This window comes from Myzus persicae, unplaced genomic scaffold, assembly GCF_001856785.1.
Source record: "Myzus persicae strain clone G006 unplaced genomic scaffold, MPER_G0061.0, whole genome shotgun sequence".
Taxonomy (NCBI): Eukaryota; Metazoa; Arthropoda; class Insecta; order Hemiptera; family Aphididae; genus Myzus; species Myzus persicae.
Window position 1 is genome coordinate 419,333 of NW_019101697.1, and position 16,649 is coordinate 435,981.

The 16,649-nt window shown below is 31.8% G+C and overlaps 2 protein-coding genes across 2 annotated transcripts in view; one reads left to right on the plus strand and one right to left on the minus strand.

The window, feature by feature from the left end:
* LOC111030181 (ly6/PLAUR domain-containing protein 6B-like) overlaps window positions 1–16,338 on the minus strand; it is a 62,775-nt gene extending 46,437 nt beyond the window's left edge. Inside the window, exon 1 of the mRNA XM_022309572.1 lies at window positions 16,036–16,338. The gene's annotated coding sequence lies outside the window, so the exon portion shown is untranslated. The remainder of the gene's footprint in view (window positions 1–16,035) is intronic.
* On the plus strand, window positions 2,912–11,478 carry LOC111030179 (aminopeptidase N-like). Its single transcript, XM_022309571.1, has 12 exons — window positions 2,912–3,381; window positions 3,576–3,731; window positions 5,763–6,050; window positions 6,152–6,332; window positions 6,450–6,688; window positions 6,806–6,989; window positions 7,460–7,661; window positions 7,731–8,008; window positions 8,110–8,294; window positions 8,368–8,538; window positions 9,614–9,842; window positions 10,966–11,478. Exons 1-12 carry the CDS (start codon window positions 2,912–2,914, stop codon window positions 11,308–11,310), a joined length of 2,928 nt encoding a protein of 975 aa, XP_022165263.1. The 3' UTR covers window positions 11,311–11,478.
* Window positions 16,339–16,649: the final 311 nt, after the last annotated feature.

Here is a 16,649-nt window from a genome sequence, read left to right on the forward strand (position 1 = left end):
TTCTTTATTTTCAGACGGTACAAACTCGGCTTACAGAAATATCAAAATAGATATGCGTTTCATATGTTTTCCAATCAATAATAATTTAATCCATATATATTCATAAATCATTATACACAACTGTCTGTCCGAATAATACTTGTAACTAGTAATATTTTGTGTACTTGTGTGTACCTATTGATACTATCAAATATGTTATTTTTTCCAGTAACATGTTATATCATGAGTATTGAGTAGTAAATGATATAATAGTAGTAGTACAAGAGTAGGTACCTACGTTATATTATATATTATGCTAGGTATTTTACGAAGACTTACAATTTTAAATAATAATAAATCCTAAACATTTCATGTTAGTTATGCCCAGATATGGATAGTATTAATAGGCATTAGGGATCACATTAATATTAAGTAGGTACATATTACTTGGCCATATATTAATTGATATAATAATGGTGCATTTCATGGAAATTATAATATTTATAGTTATTTGCATTTGAAACTGTATAAATATTTCTTAGTAGTTATCCTTTTATCTACTTATCATTGTATTATATTATGTTCGTAAATTCAATTTAAGCTGTTATAACTACATGAGACTTGGTAGATTTAAAGCGTGGAATGTTTAAATTTGCTTGTCTTATGAACATTAAACGATTCTATGTAGTATCATCAAAATACTTCATACCGACAATAGTCAAGGCTGCAAAATGTCTCGTTTAAGATGAAAAGTTTTGTGTCTTATAAGATTAAAGAAGTTAAAAAAATAATATGAACACAAGAGACTCGAGTTTATTCATTCTCCGGATGTAATTTTAGAAAATGATCCTTTAGGTACCCGTTGCATTAAAACGATATTTTAAATTAAAGTTGTAGAAGTGTAACATTATTTGTTTATTTTGTAAATACTTTGCTCATAATTAAGTATGGTTTTCGTAGTATAACGAAATGTTGCAGTTTGTAAAACAAACAGTTGTACAAAATTCATGCTAACTTGATTATGAGTAAAAGTTACAGAGAAACACGTACGATGAAGCTAATAACTATTTTTTGTAATTTGGAGCATACAACATACTTAAATTTAAGAGGTTTGAACTTAAAAGTACTGATTTTTGTGTCAATTTAATTTTTAATTTAACTTACTATAATGTAGGATCGAATATGGTCAAAATAGCATTTTTTCATGAAAAAGTTAAACCATTGAACACAAAAAAAAAAGATATTTACAAGTACAATAAGTAAAATATAAGTTATATTATTTCAGCTAAAAAAAAAACATATAAATAATGTAAATTTAACATCAAAGAAGTTAGTAAACCATGTGTCGACAAAGCTCCCCAAATTATTGTGAGTATTTTATTCAGTTTATTCTACCAATATGTTTTGATTCATGCACATTAATTTCTGCTTTATTCTTACAGTAATTTCTTTATTGTTTATTGAAATGTATCATATGAAATTTTAGTTATTACTACTTAGTGATACATATATTTTGTAGCAAATTAAGTTGTGTGTACATGTTTCATATGTCAATACGTTTTTTAAAATAATGGAGTGAGGGTAATACCTCGAAAATTTGTCATAAATTTACATAATATAGTAAGATCAAAATAGATTACGAGTATGAAAACTGTAACTCCTCTAGTTCTCTTAATTAGTCAAATTTGTAGGCACGCAAAAACTTGTTAAGTGAAAACTTAAAATTAATCAGTAAACTTTCCAAATTCGAAACAAGAGAGCATTGCAATTTAAAAAATGATTTACGGTTGTTAAATGGATGGCTGTTCTTAAATGTTCATATCAAAATTAATTTGTCCTATACAAAACTCAATTGAAATTTATTGATACTTTCAGATCAAGATACCTTCAATTTTGATTAACTATTCTATGACTGTGAACCAATTAACCTGGTTTATCCATGTACACTATAAGTAAATAGTCTTGTATTTCATTTTTATAAAATAAAATAGTGATTGAATTCATTATATTACGTTATATATATAATATATATATATATATATGTATTCGATAGCGGGTATTTGAGGGGAAATTTATTGCAAACAAGGTTAACAGTTAAGATAACAATTAACATATTATGGCCATAGAAAAGGAACATCAATAATTTGTATTGCATATTGACTTAATGTTGAGAACACCTTATCATACAGTTTTGCCTCTAGTGCGGAATTACGCCGCTTTTCCCTACAAGTCATGAAGCAAGGACTGACGTTTGGAGTGAATATCGTTCGCGTGGTTCCAAGTTAAATTTGTCGTTAAGAGTACAACTTGCCCGTATGTGTTGTCTCCGCCTTACTAACGAATGACATACCAAAATATAAGATTAGCAGTTCCAATTGTGTGTTGTGAGCTTTAACATAGTGAATTAACCTACTATGGTTTATGCAATTTAAAGGTAAGAACATTATCAGTGATCTTTGATGGGGGGGTTTTTTTACGACAGTTTAAGTTTTAAGCAAGTTATGAGCATTTTTAATTATTTATATTTTACATAATATTCAAGACTTGAATAAAAACTTAAGTATCGTAATAAAATCCAACAAAATAATTACCTAACCTTTAAGTTTGATAATATATCACATTAATATTAAGCTAACAATACAAAATTGAAACTGCTTAACGCATATTTGCCGTATTGTAGACGTTTGTAAGAAGGAGACTACACATTCTGGTACGACGTCCTCTTAAAACTCCGCTATCTCAACGCACTCGAAGAGATAAGATAAAAGAGGCCATTACACACGACGACGAAACCTCAGTTATGCGACGACAGTTTGTGTTCATATTAGTTCAGGCAGTGGCTGAGTAGTGTCTGGAGCTACCCTGCGCAATATTCGTTACCGTCGTCATTACTTGCGTTACGCAGAGATCATAATTGTCGTCGTTGTCGGAAATGATGTTTAAGCTCGTCGCGGTCCTATCAGCGGCGCTGCTATGCGTCCTGGTTCGTGGACAAGCAGATCCCGACGACCAGAAGATGGACGTGTTTCGGTTGCCAGAAGATACGAGGCCCCTGTCGTACGATTTGTGGTTTGCTCCAAACATTAGTAACTCTTCGTTCGAAGGCCGTGCCAAAATAGTAGTGGAAATTATAAAACCAGACACCGACAAGGTAACGCTCAACTTCAATGGGCTTTCGGTGACTAGCGTGTTGGTAACGGATGTCACGAATCCTAAGTTACCCAGGGACATGGTGGTTACCGGGATCAATTACCTGACCAAAAACGAACAATTCGAAATCCGTTTACAAAGAATCGTACCCATTAATAAACAGCTGCTATTGACCATGAATTACACTGGGCGCATCCGGGACGACATGATTGGTCTGTACAAGAGTTCGTATGTTGAAGACGGAGTGACAAAGTGAGCACCTCCTAATGATGTTGTCGTTGTTATTTTTATGCTTCACATTATTATTATATTGACTGCTCAAAAATTAAAGCAGAAATTTGATTTTTGAGTGAAATACTTGCGAGTGACATGTCATACAATGGCAAACTCTGAAGGGAGGTTTTTTTTTATTGACTTACGACTACACTGAGTATGTATACCAACAGGTGGTTGGCCGTGACGCAATTCGAAGCGAGGTCCGCGAGGATGGCATTCCCGTGCTACGACGAACCGATGTACAAGGCCAAGTTCAACATATCGGTGGTGAAGCAAAAGAATCAGACGGCATTGTCCAATATGCCAATTGTAAGAACCGAAGAAGGGTAAGGACACTTTAATTGTACATCGAATGGGTATTTGCTTTATTGTATTATAATATTTATAAATGACAAACGAAATAAGTATATGAGCCTTTATTAAGTTGAAGACGTATTAAATGATATTATGTTTTGAAGTACAAAAAAAATCAAAATCAATTTTGTTCTAAAAAACGTGACAAAAACATGATCCTATTAATTATACTTATGGGTAAATATTTGAATTATTTTTTCGAATTTATTCACTATACCGTAAAAGTGACTACCATTCTATACGTGATAAACATAAAATACAAATATATTACTTTCAATCATTAATCAATTATTCAACGCAAACATTTTGAACGCATTTTACTTTTAAAGAAATAGTAATTTTTCGATATCTTCAAAAGTAGTTTTGTTGAAAAAATCACTTTCAAAAGACACTCGAAAAAATTTTTTTAGCACATACGTGTACTACAGTATTACGTCACGGTTATAATTATCTATCAAAAGTAAATCGTCTCATCAATTTAATACAAAGGCGTGGCACCAAAAATTATTATGTGGGGTACTTAATTATTATTTATTTGCAAGATAGGTAGGTAGTATGATAGGCCGTACTGAAACACAAAAGGTACTTGTGCGGTTTGCTCTAAAATAGGTTGAATTTTCAAGTACACTATGATTAATGTATGTTTGTATTAAACGAAAAATATCTATCGAGTGCTTATGAGCTTATAATAGCAATAAGATATTCAATGAATGTCATTATAATTAAATGTTTAGGCGAATTTATTTGTTTTCATAAGGCGTATACCATAGTATATAATAATACATAATATAATATATACATATATATGTATACCTAAGTTGTAATTGAGATATATCATGAATACAAATAGACATTTAGTGCAACACTAAACACGACAAAAAAAATACCAAACGGTATAATCTAATAAAATAGAATGTAATAAACAATATATTATGCACCTAATACGTACATAACCTTTATTTATACCTATATAACCATACGTTTTTCGACTTAAAAACTATTTGTTCTGGGTTTTTTTTTCACTCGACCCATACTAATATGTAATTTTCGTTCACAGCCATGCATTTAGAGCATATAATATAGAATAATACTAAATACGAAACAACTTTTTTCAAAATTGTAATTATAATATTATAATATTCAGTAGTTACACATCAAGTAGTCAACGTAGGTAACTAGTCTATGTGCATTTGCCAAAATCTTAAATGTAGTGTGTCAACTATACGTAATCGAGCACGGGCACTGTTCGTAAAAAAACAAAAAACATTTTTTCGTTATTTTCATTATTAATCAACTATAATACCCGATGCCACTTTATGTAACAAAGTACAATTAGATATACCACAATGGTTTTGATCACCACTCTCGATGACAATAATTTATTATGTGACTTATTATTAAATATTATAATAAGCAATTATTTATTAATTACATGGGAAAATGTATTCAAATAATTTAATTCTTAAAATATTCATACTCGGGTAATAACTAATAAGTAGGTGAAATACATTTTTAGGTACTCAATATTTTATATCTACAAATCATTCTAACAAATATTGTGGCACTAGTTTATTATTGAGATTAAAACACAAAGCAGTAAGTGTCGTTGAATAGTAACTGAATAATATCGACAATCATAAATTTAGGTTACTATTAAAGCCCTGTAGTGTTTATACGATGCACGTTATTTAGTTAGCCTTCAAAGTTAAAAGGTTCTTATATAACCACATTAATATAAATTGAGGAAAGATGACGTGATATTTGCATGTAATATTTGTACTAATACTTATCTGTTTAGAGATTTAGTTAAAAACTATAATATCGCTATTATACACTTATATGTACAAAAATGTGCATTGTTGGATAAGATTAAATTCAAAGCAATATTATTATTATTATTATTATTATTTACTGTATCGTGATAGCAATATTATGATCTGGAAATACTTTTTAATGTAATTGTAGTTGTATTTAAAAATAAAACACAACAATTTGAATTTTAGTCCAGAAAATACCACGGTTAACTTCAGTGAAACTCCGCTGATGTCTACTTACTTAGCTGCCATTTATGTGGGTCAATTCGTGCCAAATCAAAATGATTCAAAAATAACAATTTACACACACGAAACAGTTAAGGATCAAACTGAATATGTAGCCACCGAAGCACCAAAACACCTTAAAGCGCTGGAGGAGTACACGGGCATCAATTACATGCTTCCCAAAATGGATCTGTTGGCAATACCCGATTTCCGTGCCGGAGCAATGGAAAACTGGGGATTGAACACTTACAGGTAAAGCGCAAATGAATCAACAAAGACGAAGACGCTAATCAGTATGTCTTGTTCCCTTCAAAACACCTTTAACAAAAAAAAATTGTTTTGTTTTTGAGCAGGGAGTTCTATCTGCTCTTGTCAAATGATTCAAAAACGAGATCAAAAATCCGGGCGTCAGAAGTTGTGCAACATGAGTTCACGCATCAATGGTTCGGCAACCTAGTCACCTGTAAGTGGTGGGATTACACATGGCTTAACGAGGGTTTCGCGAGGTACTTCCAATACTTCGCCACCGGCATGGTAAAGTATAATTATTAATTAATATATGCACCTAGCGGCTAGCCTACAGTATTATTTGTTCGGTCAATGTTGTACAAACAAATGTCCAAATATAATTTATCATAACTTTTGGTGTAGGTGAGGACCAGTTGGCTGATGGAAGAACTGTTCGTTGTCGAAACTAATCAGAATTCATTGGGCTACGATCAGACTCCCAGACATCCGATAACTTCGTCCGTGAATACCCCAGAAGAGATTGATAATGTATTTGATACTATAACGTATGGCAAGGCGGCGTCGGTTCTGAGAATGTTGAAATACGTGGTGTCCGAAAATTTGTTCCAATTGTCCCTTCAAAATTATTTGAGTAAATTTAGGTAAATAATCGTAGTCGGTTTAACATCAGCACTCACTTTGTACGTTAACTAAAACGTTCATGTCTCATTTTATTGTTTATATTGATAATTATCTGTATCGTTTGTAAATAATTATAGTTATAGTGCAGCAGATCCTGGAGATCTGTATTCATCATTTGACAATATATTATACGACCATGATTATGATGTTGGGAATGGATTGACTGTAAGCGAATTTATGTCAAATTGGACATTACAATCGGGATATCCAGTTTTGAATGTTACGAGAAATGCAACTACAAAATTATTTTTCGTGACTCAAGTAATCAAATAATAACCATTATATTACATAATAAATAATATTACAATTTATTCGAATACATAGATAAGTATATTTATTCAATATGACAATAATAATGTTGCACTCAGACAACAAACTGCTTTGTGAATATTATTGTGTCATGTTGGTTTTTGAAAAATGTTTATAATTATATAATATTTTATTTTAATATTTATGTTTATGATTATATATATTTTTTGTATTGACCTAAAAGTCATTAGCTGTTTGTATTAAAGAATGGTTGATTGGAAGACGTATGTATGTGTGGCATGTGTGGCAAGGATTTTGTTGCTAAGAATGCCGGGTGGTCACCCATCTGGAATCTAGCGACGACGGCCGGTATGTACGCTCAGACCGTTTTCGCAGATTGAGCGTACGACCGCCCTCACCGAGCCACATATCATTACATACATATTTTTCTTACCTTTATTTTTTGTTTATTTTTTATGTAGGCTCGATTTTACGTAAACCAGTCCGAAGCAATCGCCAACGAAACGGCGGCATGGCACATTTGTCTCACGTACACAACCGATGTGAGCAAAAATTTCACTTACAACAGTTCGTCTGTTTGGACGAACAAAGAATCGGCCTTGACTGTTTTTGAAGGCCCTGCAGAAAATATAAGCTGGTACATTTTCAACCCTCAGTCAATCGGTAAGTGTTGATGTAATGCCTTCAGAGCTTAATAATAATCAATCTCAAACTGACCCGTCTATTTATCAGGTTTTTACAGAGTGAACTACGAAGTCGACAACTGGATGGCGCTGATCCAGCAGCTGAACCGTACACCCACCGATATCCATGTGCTCAACCGAGCCCAGCTGATAGACGACGCTTTCAATTTGGCGAGGTCAGGCCAATTGGACTATTCGGTGCCATTGCACTTGTCCAAATATCTGAAGAATGAAAACAACACAACCCCGTGGTATTCGGCGATGAACGGCTTCTCGTACTTGTTAGAACGCATGCCTCGTAGCGGCGATGAATACGAAGACTTCAAGGTATGCACATATATTTTAATCCACTGGATATATAGACTTTGTTCGATGATAATAAACCAGTAGACGTGTAACGAGAATTTCATTTATTTTTTTGCGTTCAGTCTCACGTTAGCAGTTTGGCCGGAACCATATACAAAAAGCTAGAAGACCTAGTGTCGAACGGAAACACTGAGTTTAGAGTGTTGAGTGCTTGGGAAACGTTCTCGACGTGGGCTTGTAGGTTGGAGAACAAGTACTGTACGACGAAAGCACAGGAATACTTCAATAAATGGCAAGCCGGAGAGAAGTCAGTAACCATACTATACCATACTAGCATCGCGATCATCTAAATACCTAACTTGAATAATTGTACCATACAGAATACCTGCTGATATCAAGGACGCGGCATTCTGCATTGGAGTGAAGAACAGCAAAGGTCCAACGGTCTTTGACAACATGTTAGCGTTGTATAACAGCACTAACTCAATTTCGGAAAAATCCTCCGTCGAGTCCGCTTTAGGATGTTCTACCAACAAGACACAATTGTCTCAGTATGTTATTTGCTTAGTGCCATCAATATTACTATCTTTGAGTAAAAAATAAGTAACGCTTGAAGTTGACTTGTGTATTGACTCTCAATGTAGTGCTCTTTTGTATAAGCGACTTCGAGTGACGGTTTACATCGATTTGTTATTTGATTCTACACAAACGCATTACGTGCCAGATTTACTTTTCGTACACCTGGCTGTGCATGATTTGAGAATATTTGAGTTTATAGACCAATATTTAACTAAATAATGATAATAATATTAAAGAGTGAGAATAATATCTGTGGTGTTAATTAATTATGTTTTATTTTATTTTTATAACGGCAAATACTACTGAGTAGGTAGTATATGTGTCACCCTACTTCATCAGATTAAAACTCTATCGTTTTCCGATTTGATTCAGTTGAAATATATAATACAAACACTATTACAACAATTAATTGTATAACTTTTCATTTCTTAATTCTGGGCATATTTTTTATGTCAACACTAAAAAATGGAGACAGATTCGACGAGTATTTAAATATCAACGTAAATCCAATATTATTAAGACTGGTTTTTATGTGTCTGCATTACAAATAAATTAAGAGAGAAAATCATTAAAGTAATCATCATAGTTGTGTTCATAAGTATTTGATTTTAACATTTTGTTTTTTTTAAATATTTATTTTGTACAAATTGTTAAGTGTCGTATTTTTATTAACTAAAAAAATTATGATAGTACCATTTTAATACAAAAAAAAAAAAAAATCATATGTGAGTATTCTATAGCAACTTATATAATAGGAGTTCAAAGAAATTATTAATATAGCTTTTATTGAAAAGGTTCCAAAAGTTTTCGAATCTATGAGTTTATAGGTAAACTGCGTAAACTGCGTAAACCTAGAGGTTCATAATATAGGTAGAATTGGTCATTTAAACAAAATTGTATATATTTTCAATATTGACGATAAATAGGTGTAGCAATGACAAATCTATAAGAGTTATTTCAGATCATGTTGCATATTTAACATCATGGGTTTTTAAATATTTTCCATATCGATATAATTGAACTATGAGTGATAATATTTGATTTCAGGTACATAAATCATATACTAGACGGACCCAACGGACTGATCAAAACAAAAGACATGAGATCCGTCGTGTCTGCAATATCAGTGACTCCATTGGGTCTCGATGTGTTATACGAATTTATGTCAGTCAACATAAACACAACTATGGATCAGCTACCTAATGGTGAAGATATCATTACATTTATATATTCAACTCTTGCTTCCAAAATGACAGACGACGATCAAATCGAAAAGGTGAATTTTTTTAAATCTAAGTCTAAAAAAAATAAATTAAAAAATTAAAAAAATAATCTAAAAAAGTATACAATAAACATAAACACTAAAATATTATGCACCACAATTAGGTTTGAATTAATGATGTTCCAACTTGTTAATGTCATATTATTATTGACTAAAAATATAGTTAGGAAATTGTAAAAATTGTATGTCTAAACGGGGCTTAAATGAATCTGTCAAAATAGTGTGATCCCTATTAAAAATCTCGTTGCTTAGGTAATGTTTAACAGTATTATGTAACTCTATCATGAATTCTTTAGTTTAATGTTCTCTCTAATCCATCTTGATGCGGTCCTGCCTCCATGGTGGTCTCGGTAGTACTGTATGCAGCACAGCACCTATCGATTAATGCTGATTAATAATTTAAATAATAAGTATCTCCATTTTTATTATTTAATGGTTAAGCATATATTGTAACACAGTTTAAATACAAGGGCGTTCTAATACAAGATAGAGTAAAATCAATAATTATATTTTTTATGAATGCAATATAAAGTGTTTGTCTTTTCCATAATAATAAGTGACACTTATAGACACATAAAACAACTAGATAGTGAATTGCATATTACATTCTCTCAGGAACGTTGAAGTCATCTGGCTTTATGTCAACATGGCAATGTTTACAAAATAACTCAATTGATAACATTTATATGATATATTATGATATATATATATATTACAAATACATGTATAAATATGTATATTATCAATCATGCAATTTTTCACCGTTGGCATATGGCTGCCGACTTCAATATTATCCTACAGTCGGCTATCTAGTTGTTTTATTTGCCCATGGTGACACGTGGCTTTTTAATCGACGAATGCAATGACGAGAAATAACTAACTCGCCATTAGTCCGTGATTGCAGTCCGGTAGATGCCGTGTCACTGTGACTCTTCCACAACCTCCTCTGGCTAGATGATATTTTCTAACCGAATGTGCAGTATCGGCTACCGATGACTGTTAGTTGTGGGAAAAATAAAGATATCGGTCAGTGGTAGACTTATAAGAGAAATCGACTGCAATCAGGGATCATATCAGTCTGTTCGTGCATGTGTTTAATATTTAATTATATTTTTAGATAAAAAATTTCAAGAACAATTCTACTCTTCGAGCCTCCGTACGACCTACGTTCGAAAACTCGTACAAAGTGGTCGAATACAACTTGGAATGGTTCAACAGTTATTCTGATGGAATTAACCAATGGGCGTCACAGTACGGAGAAAAGGAACCAGAGATAGAAACCACTACATTAACGCCACCACCAGTCACGGCCGCACCAACTGGTAGAACTGTTTCTCCTGTGACGAGTAGGCTACCGACCACTACATCAGCACCGTCTAGTGCAACTCTGAATGCGTACAGCAGTCTTGTGATTTTACAACTTACGGTCTTTGCAGTATTCATAAAAACGTACTTGTTGTAAAATTGAATGAGAAAATAATAATTTATGATTGAATTGTATTAATGTTGTGTTAAATATTACAAAGATTATATTATGTATAACAATTGTAATTATTTCTTAAACCTATAACGTTTAACATATGTCCAGTTAGTGTGATAATTTTAAATAAATGTGAAAGGTGTTAACTTATGAAGTTCATTTTTTTGAAAGATTGCAGATTATTCAGATACGTAATCATCGGTGTATGACCATGTAAGAGACGAACAGTGAAAAATAAGTACTAATATTGCATATAATAGTAACTATATTATACACTTATCGTAATTATAGAATACATCATTTTTTTGAAAATTGAACTTATTTAGAATATTTTAGAAATTCTATATTTTTACTATTTATTGTTCAGTATTTACTATCTATGTAACGCAATGAAATAACTGGGAAAGTTACAATACCAGGTCTCTAACACGGGGATTACAATTTTTGTGATAACCTATATATTCATTTTATATTTTCTTTAAATTGATACAATCGATCGTGAGGAAACGAGTGTAAATATAATATAATTCCAATGGTTATCTAAAGTAAAATATAGATCACTTCCGTTCTCATTTAGTACCTATTAATGTTGTACCTAAGTGAAAAGATTTTTTGTACAAATGTGTAGCTTATAAAAACAAATATAACATAAGAGATAGGAATGACCTATATATATTATGACATAGCCTGAGGCATTCAAAAATAATACAAGGTTCCGCTTTTTCTTAAGTAGCTCTGACTGAAACCCAAAAATCTAATAAATATACTTACAAGCACAATTGTTTTTAAAGATATTTAAATTTAACATTTTGATGAAACGTATTATATTTCTTATTTATTTATGTATGTATATTTATTCTTAAACAAATATTAATGATTTTAGTTATTTTGAAGTGTAATTCAAAAATATTTATTGGGACGAGAAATGTTTACTTATAATATTACTATATTTTACTATATTCAAAGGCATTTTCAAAAGATTTAGATTAATTTTAAGGTATTGCCTGTGTATAGTTTATCATCGTATTACTATTAGTAAAACAAATTACCACGATGATAGCAATTTAAATATATGATAGTACCAACCTATATCATATACTTTGTAATATAGGCTGACAATCTCCATATCCAGACAAGAATTGAGTGTGATTATTATAATGTATACTTAGGAATAATATGGTTCATTTTCTTACACCTATTTATATTTTCTTTGAGTGAATTCCATCACGTCAAAACAAAAACCACGGAGCCTTAGCGAGACACTTTTAAGTAAAAATGAAATGTTCAGATAAAAAAACATTTCATTTCAGATTTAAGAGTGGAAAAAATTACTGCATTTTTGACAACCTAACTAACTGTGATGACAGTTAAAGTAAAATTTTTTCTTACAGCTGATTTGTGCACAATTTAAAAATATTTTTAAAAAAAATGACCACTAACATAATGTACATAACCTGCGTAGCTCCAAATTGTTGGTTAAGTAAAAATCGACGATGAAGAGATTATCATAGGTCACGCATACAACATTATTTCCCTTAGCTCTTTATAAGGTTTAGGAGTTTACACCCAATGCTTTTCCATACTATCTATCCTTACTGCATGTAAATAAAATAACCGAGTTGTCGTTACTTGAGAAACAAAATGTATTACTTTTATAGAACAATGTTTATTTAATTTCCAAAGGAAGAGTGAGAAAATGCTTTTGAGTACATAAAATAATATCGAACGACGGATCAATTTCAACTTGTCATATTCTATGTTCTCAGCAATATCAGTAGCTTATAACTCTTGGGAAACCACGAGTAAAAATAATCGTTATGTTTTACGAATGTATATAGGAATCCCTGTCTTGTGTGGGACTGGTCTAAGGTATCATAACAGTATATATCGCGTTAGAGAGGTGCAGCTGAGTAATATAGAAAAAGGTTCAGTGACTTACCGGTTTTATCATATTGATATGTACCTACGAATTTTATCTAATTAGAAAAATTAATATTGCACTTGAATTTAAGTGGTGTGCATAATATTTCATCTTGTAGTTGGGTACATTTAAGTGTGTTGGGTGCATGTTTATTTTTTGCTATAATGTATAGCTAAAAAATGCATAAAACTCATTTTTTAGCTTAGTATCCATTCGCAGTGAATTGTATCTAGTGTTAGTTAAATTTTAATGTACTTTGTACATTGGTAATAAAATAATAATCACACGGCGTTATGTGTAGGCTAAATAGGTACACCACAGTCGTGTGGTCGGTTTTCCGGTACTTCGTATGATATTAAGTATGATAATACGCAACGTATTCAATAATATTATTATAAGTTGTGGATTTGGTATTCAGGTACACTGAAAGAGTGAGTCAGCTTTCTCATAATCTGTGGGTATATGGTTTGTCAGATTAAAAATTGTGTTTGCTTTGACTGCTTTGAGTGACTTAATATAAATTAAGTGAAAATAGTATATTACCTATAATTATTATACTATTAGGTATCATACAATTTAGTAATTATTGAAATTTAATGGATTATTTGTAACTAATAACGAATTAATTACATTATTTTTGAAAGTTGAATGTAATTTAAATTACTGCTCTAGTAATAATCTGTAATGTTATTTATAAATTAATTTTATTGATGTATAATATGCTACTTACAGTATTTATAAATTATACTTTACAATATGAACTTTATTATTATAACGTATTTATAACAGCTACTACTGGCTTATAACCTCTTTTGGCCGCACTTCTAGTCTTTATAAATGTTCCAAAAACTAATAAATTAAGATCGTAAGAGGGGATTTGTAATAAATCAATACATTCAGGAGCAGCTATATTTCTGATTTATGTTGTGTACATTAAAAAAAATGTCCTTGAGCATTCATCAAGTTCTAAAGACATTTTTTTCTATTGTTTTATAAAAAATATATGGTGTTTATATTTACAGATATAGTTTCCTTCCATATTCATAAAAAGTTTAACAATTATTGTCATCAAACCAATAAGATTCTGCTTTAGTAAATAAGACATTGTTAAACTGTTAGGTGATTAGATTGAAATTAAATCAAACAATAAATTTAAATGAATTATACTATCAGTAATCGCCCTTAGTTAATTCACTTTCGTTATTGTCATTTTATAACAATTAATTAAAATTAAAATTATACTTTTTAAAATTAGAATGGTATATTTTAAAAATATATGAGAAAATATGTTTTAATTTAAATTTTAGATATAACATAGAAAAAAGGTATAGTAATATGTTTGAAAGCATATGGGGAAAAAATGTTTTTATGATATTATTAAGTATTGTAATAAATTATTTTCGTTGTAGACTATTACCTGTCCCCATAAAAATAGCTTTAAGCTTATGTTAGACGAGGAAAGAAATGTACAAAATACTTATAAAAAATAAATATATTCAAAATTGAATTCATAATAATGTATTCCCTAAATATGTTTATACTGTAATCTCCTATCGTAATTATTTTTGAATATATTGATTGAAACCAATTCATATTTTCCTAATTAGATAAACCATGATATAAAAACTACTTCACGAATCAAAAGTTTATTAACCTACAAGACAATACTCTGAAAAAAATATATAAGTTGAATACATTCAAAGTTGTATGTGTTAGATCAAATTTAGGTATCTGCATTGTTTTTATACGAATATTGTACGTAAAAGTGCTAAAAGTAACAAACGGGGACGAAAAGTCCTAAAAAATCGGGTTCAACATAAAGGAATGTTTCTATAAACGTGTACACAATGATATTTAGTACACTTAAAAAAAACAATGATTATACCCTGACTTTGTGAAATTAAAAACAAAAATTAATTAACCATATAAAAAATGTACTATCCCATTCTGCCGTTAGGAAAGAAAAATACTTGACAATGTAGGCCACGATGGTATTACTATTGCTGTCACGAAACGTGAACAATATATTAATACAATATCTATGCGTTATTGCCTATGTATCATAACGCAATTAGTGTACAATATTGTAAAATGTATTTCGTATTCGTGGTACAGCGAGTATTCGTTAAGGTGTTTAATTACACAATGTGTAATACTAATAGTGGTTGGTTTAAAACCGTCAGTGGGGCAGGGGGCGACCATTTGTGAAACTCAAATTCCATTTGCATACATCGGAGAAAGTGCGACGTATTCCTATGTACGTAATAATAATAATATAATATGTATAAATTATACACGTGTGCACGAGCGGTTCGTCGACATTTGATAAGCCGCTTCCATGTTATATATATATTACAGAGGTCCACCGTACCTAACATTATCGGTGACGACGTCCCGTTTGTGTTTACCCAACATAAACACATCGATTATAATAATTAATGAGCCACTATAATAATAGGCACGGGTACGACGGTATACGCATTACGATCATCGTCACCTACCTGGACACGCGTCAACGAGGTTGTAACAATAATATGTTAATGATATAAGTGTTACGTTATTACTTATAATTAGTGCGTGTGGCTTATTATTTTGATGACGATTATGCTAGGCGATATAGTAACTCAAGTATAAAATAACAAATAATAATATTACAATACAGGTAGTATTAGAATACAAGTCATGTGGTACGTTGGAATGTAAAAGTATTATCGTCAATACAATTTTTTCTTTTACGTACCATCAATTGTACTGAAAAAATATTTTGGTGATTAATTTATACTCACTGTTTCGTTGGTTTTTGTGAGGCCGTCGATGTTTCCGGTCGGACGACGACAATACACGCGACTGCTGTGTGACGGACGGACGGTAGAATAATAATTTTGATAAAAACTACGACAGATCGCTGCACACCGTATATTCTAATATTAGTATAGATCGTCCTTTCGCCGTGATTGTCGCGAACGTATGCTCGCGAGCATTTAATGTTATAATATGATAAAAATACGCTCGAGTATTTTACTACTCCAGTGGATGGGTGAACGTGCGGGTTGTAAACGCACTGCAGGACCGCTCTGACGCGGACGTGGTCAGCGACTGCGATGTACGGAGCCCTGGAAAAGCGAGAAATTTACCGCTACACCCTCGCTAGCCATCCGCAACGCAACCCCCCTCGGTGCGCCACGGTCACCCCTTACCGCCAACCAGCACCCGCCTCCGCGAACCTATCTACCACGGCCGCACCTCATCACCACTCGTTTTGGTTTTCCGCCACTGCCACCGCCGCCGTCACTCCGCCGACCAACTGCTCCACAGACCACATCCTTTCCCGTACACACACACACACACACACACACACACACACACACACACACACACACACACATACACTCACAGATAT

What these genes read in the sequence shown, in the direction of transcription:
- LOC111030179 (XM_022309571.1), top strand. Translation starts at nt 2,912, where the DNA reads ATGATGTTTAAGCTCGTCGCGGTCCTATCAGCGGCGCTGCTATGCGTC. An exon ending in AATTATTTTTCGTGACTCAA is followed by an intron (nt 6,990 to 7,459) that starts GTAATCAAATAA and finishes TTTTTTATGTAG; the next exon opens with GCTCGATTTTACGTAAACCA. An exon ending in AAATGGCAAGCCGGAGAGAA is followed by an intron (nt 8,295 to 8,367) that starts GTCAGTAACCAT and finishes TGTACCATACAG; the next exon opens with AATACCTGCTGATATCAAGG.